Genomic DNA, 8,314 nt, shown 5'->3' on the forward strand with positions numbered 1-8,314 from the left:
AGATGTATGGCAAACTCGCCCAAACCCCTCATGAGTGTGTCATTCTGTGAGGTTACAGCACCATCTAGAGGTGAATTCAGGCAACTTCCTGTTTTCAAGACAAATCCAACATGGCGGCTCCCTTGTTGACGTTTCCAGTGCTTCCTGCTTGTGTGGAGTAGCTGCAAACCATGAGGGATGTCTGGTAAACAAACACAGAGAGCAATATTTCTAAATGTTGAATGGTGCAAACTGTAACGGCTTGTGTATTAGGAGAGAGATGTTTATTGTTTAGGTCTCATTTAGCTGTTTAAGTGTCTTCTCTCTCTTCTTGCAGCCACCATGGATGCAAAGGAAATAGCCCACTGTGCTGTGCAGCTAGAGAGAGCCAACGCAGACAGAAGCTACGGGAACGTGTTGACCCTCCTCGGTGACCTCGATAAGTCTCACATCACGGCAGAGCAGCTGGAAACGAAGAAGGCGGCGAAGAGCTTGTTGTCCAAGTGGAAGAGACAGTACAGCAAAGACGCCCGAGGTGTGGAGAGCACAGAGGACCCTGAGCCCCCTCAGAGGGTGTCTATACCAGATGAGGTCCAGGATGGAGGAGTCTCCAGGCAGCGGGACGCCCACGCTGAGACATGGGACAGCAAAGTGAAGTGTGTGCAAGAAGAAGCGTCATCCTCAGTGGCAGAAGATGAGCTTTCTTTCTCTGCAGAGAGCTCCTCTGCATCCTGTAGTCTCTCATCAGTAAGATCAAAATGTGTTCAGCTCCTTCTTGCTGCCGTTTGCCCCGATCTTCCCGATGGAGGCAAGGCCGCAGAGCTGGCCGCGGACATCGAGCGGCACATCCACGAGCTGCACAAATCCATCAAATACAAAGCCTGCGTGAGGAGCAAGGTGGCCAACTTGAGGAATCCTAAAAACAAGCATCTGCGCCGCGGCCTCCTGAGCGGCTCGCTGTCACCTGAGGCCTTCGCCCGGATGTCTGCGGAGGAGATGGCCAGCGCAGAGCTGCGGCAGCTCAGGGAGGAGTACTCGTCCCGGGGCGTGGGCGAGAGGCAGCTTCCCCAGGGGCCAGAAGGGACGCGGACGCACAAGATCCGCTGCAAAAGATGTGGCGGGTCGGACTGTAGGGTGACGCAGGTGTCCAGGGGCGCCCTTTTCCTGCCCGCGTGGGTGAGGCAGAGCGGCCCTGACGAGGACGCCATGACCTTCGTGACCTGCAGCGCTTGTGGGCAGCAGTGGTACCACAGCAGCTGGGTCTGCCTCTAAAGACAAGTCTCAGGTCCATCATTCAGGATGAAACAATGTCTATTAATCAATTAATCAATCACAGCAACAGTGTTTATAATGAATTCATTGTTTTTCAAGCAAGAATAACACAAATGTATTTGTTCATATTAGAATATTTGCTGGTTTTCTATCACAATAGACAGAATACATTTGGGTTGGTTGAACAAAACAAGATATTTGAAGACACCAATCAATTATTTCTGACCCGTTATTGACCAAACATTTGAATAATTCATTATCAACATAATAATCAATCATTCAAATACTAATAATAATATAATAATAATAATAATACGGCTTCTTTTGGGAGAGCAGAGGAGGGTCTTTTCTATTTGTTATTTAAAAAGAAGGAACAAATTCAATTAATTCATCAAATTACTTGTTTTGTGAGATCAGAAGTTCACTTTTGAGGAGATGAAATCAGTAAGTTTTGTGTTTCTTTTGCTTAATTAACACGACATAAACTGCTATTGCTGCCAATTTAATCATATCAGTTCTGCTGTTGTGTTATTGTGAATGTGTTTTTCACCTCAGTTGAAAAGTTTCCTGTCTGGATTGAGAAACTTCTACAACTTTTCAAAACAAGTTTGAGTTAAAATCATTGTTCTCTAGGCTTCGTGGGTTTCCTGTCTCTTGAAAATGTGGACGATCTGGATCCAAAAGTGCTGATATGTGTTTTTTTTTACCAAATGCGGAAACAACAAAATGAGACAAAAGACATTTCTTCCGCAGCCTCTTAAATGTAAGTAATAAAGCAGTAAAAAGTGTTCTCTGTAACAATGAAACCGGAGGAATGTTGGAGGAATGCAGAGTGGAAACAAAGGACAGAGCATTCTTGTGGTGCATACTTGTGGTTTACACAATCCTTTTTTTTAGGACGCGTCCTTTATTTTGCATGTGCATTCACCAGTAAATCTGTAACTAGAAGCCCACTTCGTGCAGAAGGAGACGAGTTTTGCAGCTGCAGTCTGAAACCACTTTTAAAGAAGCTCTCGTCCTCTTCTCACCGCTGACTCATTTCCTGCCTCGTCCAGTGAATCTATACTTACAGCAGCTAACTGCTTTTCCAGGAACATTTTCTGTTCATAGAAATGATGGAAAGCCACTCCGGGTCTGACCTTTGACTTCACTAATGTGCAACGCTCTCGACGTAAAGGAGGAACGTGTATTCTTTTGCTCTTATTGCGAGTCATGATTGCTCTGAATGTTTAATCTCCTTTAAAAGGAGAAGAATAAAACATGCGCCTACATCCCATTCATGTGGAGACATGTGACCTCAGAAAACAGTGGGCTTGTGAGTCAGTAATCTGCCCCCCCGAGCAGCGTCTGGGCTGGATATCCCATGGTCCTTCACTCAGCCGACGTGGCACAACGACTGATTTACACGTCATCGTGACGCCGGGCTTTACTATACCGGCTGAAGAGTTTCAGAAAACTGTTTGTATCTCTTCTTTTTAAATGCAATATTTCAATTTCTGAGCACAACACAACTCAACACAACCTTTCTGGTCTTTGCAGCAGACTCGGTCGGTTTTAAAATGATAATTCAGGTGTCCAAAGATAAATAAACCCCCCCTTTTCAAGGTTGTCAGATATGGAGCTGCTACATCTTATCAGGCGGATACAGTAGGAGTGTTGCTGCTTGGTATCTCAGGCTCTTCTGTGTGTCTCCTCTCAGACACTCCCTGTCTTTAGAGTGTCGTGGATCGCCTGTCAAATAATTGATGTGTTCCACACACGCAAACACACACACACACACACACACACACACGCGCAAACACACAAAACATGCTGCAGATGGGGGTGCAACGTTTGGGGCCCATTAACCAACATTAAGGGGCTTGAAACCTGCAGAAATGCATTCATTTTGATAATATTTGCTCTTTAGCATTGGGATATAACAGGGGAAACAAAAATAGAAAAGTTAGACAAACAAATCAACATAATCTTGAGTCACAATCACATTTTTCTTTCTTATAGCTTTAGTCGTCTGGTCTTGTGACCCCTCATGAACTCTTTTGAGGGTCCTCGCCCCCATGTGAGGAACCACTGCTTTCACCCTAATGCAGGTTAACATGTTCTCCACGAATATAGATGAATATGTTTCCTAAATCTGTTCTCACACATGTAAATGATAAGAACAGACCAGTACAATGCAGCGACATCCAGCAGAGCGCATGATGAGGAGGCGTGACGCTCCCGGGTCATGTGAGCCTCATCAGCGGCTGCGGGGCCAGAGAGCAGCGGGGCACCGGAGCGCCATGACACCGGCTGACTGCAGCGCCCTGCCGGGGTGGAGCTGGGGGACATAAACGCAGACGCCGGGGCCGTGACCGCCACACCGACAGGTACAGTTACTGAGATGGAAAAAACACTTTAATTCCAGCGTCTAAAATGGTGACTTTCTAATGTTTTAGCCGGTCACGAGAGTCGAGAGCGTGCAGCGGCTAGCGCTTCCATTATCGGACAACGCCGTTTACGGCAGGGCGTCCATTATCGGACAAAACCTTCTTTTCTTTGCTTCCCTCCATCATTTTCTCGAAGTATTGACAACTGAACACAAGTGAGCATGTTCCAATATCCAACCGTGTTAATGCGGGTGCATTGTATCATGTCATGCTCTTTAATACAGCTTAACATTGTAATACAAGTAGAGGAATACACCAATGTGGAGATAAAGATATGTGGTGACTAACAAGAGCTAGAGCCTCAAGAACATCTAGTTGTTTAACCTTATATTGAAATATCATTATTAAAAGAGCAAATATGTCAACTTTGTGTGAGAGAGAGAGAGAGAGAGAGAGAGAGAGAGAGAGAGAGAGAGAGAGAGACACCATTCATTTACATTTTTAATAAAATGTTTCTCCAGAATGAACTTCAGGAGTGTGTGTGTGTGTGTGTGTGTGTGTGTGTGTGTGTGTGTGTGTGTGTGTGTGTGTGTGTGTGTGTTTTCAAGGTCTCAGGACAAAGACATAATTTACCCAGTGATGTTTGTCCTTGGGCTGAAAAAGCTTCCAGTCCATGTGACGGTGCAGCCGATGGTTCATTCATCATGGCGATGGAGGTCCTAACTTCTCCTAACAAGCAGCGCACGAGGCCAACGTCTCCTGATTGGCTGCAGACTGCATGTACTCCTGCTGGATGTTGGGATAGAAGTAGTAGTAGATATTGTTTTTGTAATATACACGTATACGATCAAATCTCCATCTATTCAAGTGCCGATTTCACACATTTGTGTGTCGTATTAGATGGTGAAGTGAATATCTTTTTGAAGGCACAAACACAGTAATTAGTTTTCCACACTTCCACTTTAACCGTGATGGAGGAGGGATCTTGTTCACGCAGCAGAGCTCCTCCTCGCTCCCCTTTGCTCTCGCTGGGATTTCCCACTTTCATCTGTCAGATTGCTTCTGGTATGTGGGAGGAATGATGGCCATTTAGCTTCAAGTGGTCTGTTAAGCATGCACACGTGTGGTAGATGATTACATTTGTGCTTAAACCCCCGTAAGTCGCTTCGCTTTGCAGCTGAGCCTGTGAGTGGGGGAACCTCCTTAGGCCGCTTGGGGATCTTCAAAGTTAAACTCTCTCTCTCTCTCTCTCTCTCTCTCTCTCTCTCTTACAGATTGCTGACAACATAATATGTGTCCTCGTATGACAGTAAGTAACTCTTCTTTTTTTAAACTTGAATCCCTCGTGGACGACTCACTGGTCCTGTGATCAGCGTCCATGTGATGTACAGTGTGTATCATACCATGCATAACATATTACACACACACACACACACACACACACACGTGGGAAGTTCATTAATCGCGTCGCGTCATGAGTCGGTCGTGGCTGTTTTAATAGGATTAGCTTTAATCCGAGATTGAATCAGTCCTCCTTCCAGTCCAAGTGTGAGGGAATATGTGAACAGTTGGTTTTTACTTCCAAAGAGGCGGTGCACATTGTTCTTATCTTCTAGCACAACTTTATCTGAGTGGCCAAAGGGGAACATCAATAAAGTCTTTTCCTGTACCAACACACTGATAATAAATATTATAACTACTATCAGCACTTTACTTTGCAACTCTAACTATTCAGGTTCGTCTTTTTATTTAAATTTCAAGAGACAAAATGTAGAAATAACTAAAGTTAGCCTATCTTAGACTGTGGTAGGGCTGCAACAACTTTTTCCATTCATCGACTAGATCTATAAAAGGTCAGAAAATAGTGAGAAACTGCCTCCACTGCATCACGACATGCTTATTATGCACCTTTAGGACACAGCTACTGAGGATGCCTTTGTGCTCCTCAGGTGGAACTACTTTCTCTACTTTTGTGCTCCTCAGGTGGAACTACTTTCTCTGCTTTTGTGCTCCTCAGGTGGAACTACTTTCTCTACTTTTGTGCTCCTCAGGTGGAACTACTTTCTCTGCTTTTGTGCTCCTCAGGTGGAACTACTTTCTCTACTTTTGTGCTCCTCAGGTGGAACTACTTTCTCTGCTTTCGTGCTCCTCAGGTGGAACTACTTTCTCTACTTTTGTGCTCCTGACCCGACCGACTGGCGCCATGACGTCAAAGTCAACCCTCCTGAAGGTGATCCTCCTGGGGGACGGCGGCGTCGGCAAGTCGTCGCTCATGAACCGCTACGTCACCAGCAAGTTCGACTCGCACCTCTTCCACACCATCGGCGTGGAGTTCCTCAACAGGGAGCTGGAGGTGGACGGCCGCCGCGTCACCCTGCAGATCTGGGACACGGCGGGCCAGGAGCGCTTCCGCAGCCTCCGCACGCCTTTCTACCGCGGCTCCGACTGCTGCCTGCTCACCTTCAGCGTGGACGACGGACAGAGCTTCAGCAACCTGGCCAACTGGAAGAAGGAGTTCACGTATTACGCCGACGTAAAGGACCCGGACAACTTCCCCTTCGTGGTGCTGGGCAACAAACTGGATGTGCCGGAGCGGCAGGTTTCAGGGGAGGACGCTCGGCAGTGGTGCCGCGAGAACGGCGGCCACCCGTACTTTGAGACGAGCGCCAAGGACGCTACGAATGTGGCGTCGGCCTTCGAGGAGGCGGTGCGGCGCATCCTGGCGTTGGACGACAGGGCGGATCACCTCGTCCACACCGACACGGTGGACCTGCAGAGGAAGAAGAGTCACCCCGACTCCACCTGCTGCTGAGCCGAGAGCGCCGCGTGACTCCCGGCGGGCGCTCATGGGACGCTTCTGCAATTGTGGTTTGGGACGCTGCAGAAAGAGGAACTGGCGAAGCCCTCAGATGAACACGCGGAATATTTAGTTTGACCAAAAGCGACTCATTTTTGTGTCAATATTCAGTATTTTCACCACAAGGGACACAAAGCTCTCCACTATCATTTCCCAACTCTGATGATCCTTTTTAGGAATATAATTGCTAATTTATACCAAGCAGTTTAATAGAATGATATTTCTGACACTTTATAGATTAATTTGGGGTCAGTGATGACCTCAGTTGTATTAAAAGTGGACATAACCGGAAACCTGAAGGTTTGACGTCACTGATGAAGATGGTTAGAAGTTTTAGTAGGAATATTATGTTCTGCCCCCAGAAGCAGAAACAACCACGTTTACAGCTACAATATTGTGATTTGATACGGATTGTAATCCTCAAAATGATTTTCAAGTCTTAACCAAACTACACTGAGGAAAAGTAAAAAAAAAATAATAATAATGTTTGTGCTATAGCGTAATATTATGAAGGTACCTAAAATGTATGTGGTTGATCAAATTACAGATAAGAAAGTAGATTAACTAGATTTATAGTTTTTTTTTAATCTTTTTTTCTGTCTTTTTGGGATGATTTTGCCTCCTTTAAGGCAAATGACTCGCTGGAAATAAAACCGCATCCAACAATGAAACCAGAGAAAAAAACCTGTCTTTTGTGTCATTCACATAAAAAATACATTTGAAATACAGTGCCCTCTTTATCCACAAGGGGGCGCCTTTCAGTAGTGTTACAATTCATTTGTAAACTGCTTTTTGTTGAGCTGTAATGAGTAGAATAAACAAGTAATTTAATATTTTTGAGGATTGATTAATCGATTATGTATGTATTCTTGCCCTTGTTTTATAATATGATAGCTTATTAAATATCTTTGGGTTTAAAAATATATATATTTGAAAAAGGCGGGGTTCTGGGATCTTCAGATTTTTTTGTTAATTTTTCCCTCTGACATTTGATAGATAATTGAAGTAAATAATCAGAAGCTCCAGCTCTACATCGATGCCATAACTATGAGTTTGTTGCCATAAACAGGAAGTACACAAGAACGAGACAGGAGACAACGGTGTCACGATAATAAAAAATATCGGTTTTACTAGAGAAGGTTACAAAAATCATCACTATATAGGAGTCATAGAACTATTTCCAACTTAAAAAATAAAACCATAATGAAACACCTACAGGGACTACAATGCCATCAAAGTACAATGGAGTTTTCTTTAGAAAAGGGCGGGTGGAGGGGGGGGGGGGCAAACACCGCCTACCATAGCTGTCAGTACGATTGACTACACATCACCTGAAAAACTGCAAAGACACAGTCATGTCTCCTTCATGCAAATAACGAGGAAACAACAACACCCTGACACGCATCGTCTTATAGGAAATTGAAGTTTGCCTTTACATCAACCTGGTGGCAAAGCACGTATATTTATCAAACATAACACACATGGCAATATAGTCCTTTTTTATACAGAATAGACAGCTGCACACATGGACGATACTGACATGCTTCATCTCATCAAAGTTCAAATAGTTGTCTTCTTCAGTGTTTTTTAAATATTTTTTTTGTATTTTTCCTTTTAGGGTAAACTAACCGGTGATGATCAATATAGAATATAGTTCATGATTATTAAACAAAATCTGATTATAAAATTAACGTATGAAAATTCCTGACTTGTTTTTATTCAGAGTGTAAACATCCAAAACAGTCTCTGTGGCTCATGTGAGGCATGACGTCAAACAATTAAAAATATAAGTGACTTTTTCTCTCAACTCACATGTCGATGAGTCAGTCATTTGGCC

At 44.4% G+C, this 8,314-nt stretch overlaps 2 protein-coding genes across 2 annotated transcripts; both read left to right on the top strand.

Moving 5' to 3' along the window:
* Positions 1–321: 321 nt before the first annotated feature.
* tceanc (transcription elongation factor A N-terminal and central domain containing) lies at positions 322–1,251 on the top strand (the record flags this gene model as incomplete). The annotated part of the gene is made up of 1 exon (XM_079236873.1): positions 322–1,251. The coding sequence occupies one exon, from the start codon at positions 322–324 to the stop codon at positions 1,249–1,251; it is 930 nt and encodes a 309-aa protein (XP_079092999.1).
* Positions 1,252–5,652: 4,401 nt separating this feature from the next.
* On the top strand, positions 5,653–7,146 carry LOC306752910 (ras-related protein Rab-9A-like). Its single transcript, XM_079236740.1, has one exon. The coding sequence runs from the start codon at positions 5,824–5,826 to the stop codon at positions 6,430–6,432; it is 609 nt and encodes a 202-aa protein (XP_079092866.1). The 5' UTR covers positions 5,653–5,823; the 3' UTR covers positions 6,433–7,146.
* The last annotated feature ends 1,168 nt before the right edge of the window (positions 7,147–8,314 follow it).

Source organism: Taurulus bubalis, assembly GCF_910589615.1.
Source record: "Taurulus bubalis genome assembly, chromosome: 21".
Classification (NCBI taxonomy): Eukaryota; Metazoa; Chordata; class Actinopteri; order Perciformes; family Cottidae; genus Taurulus; species Taurulus bubalis.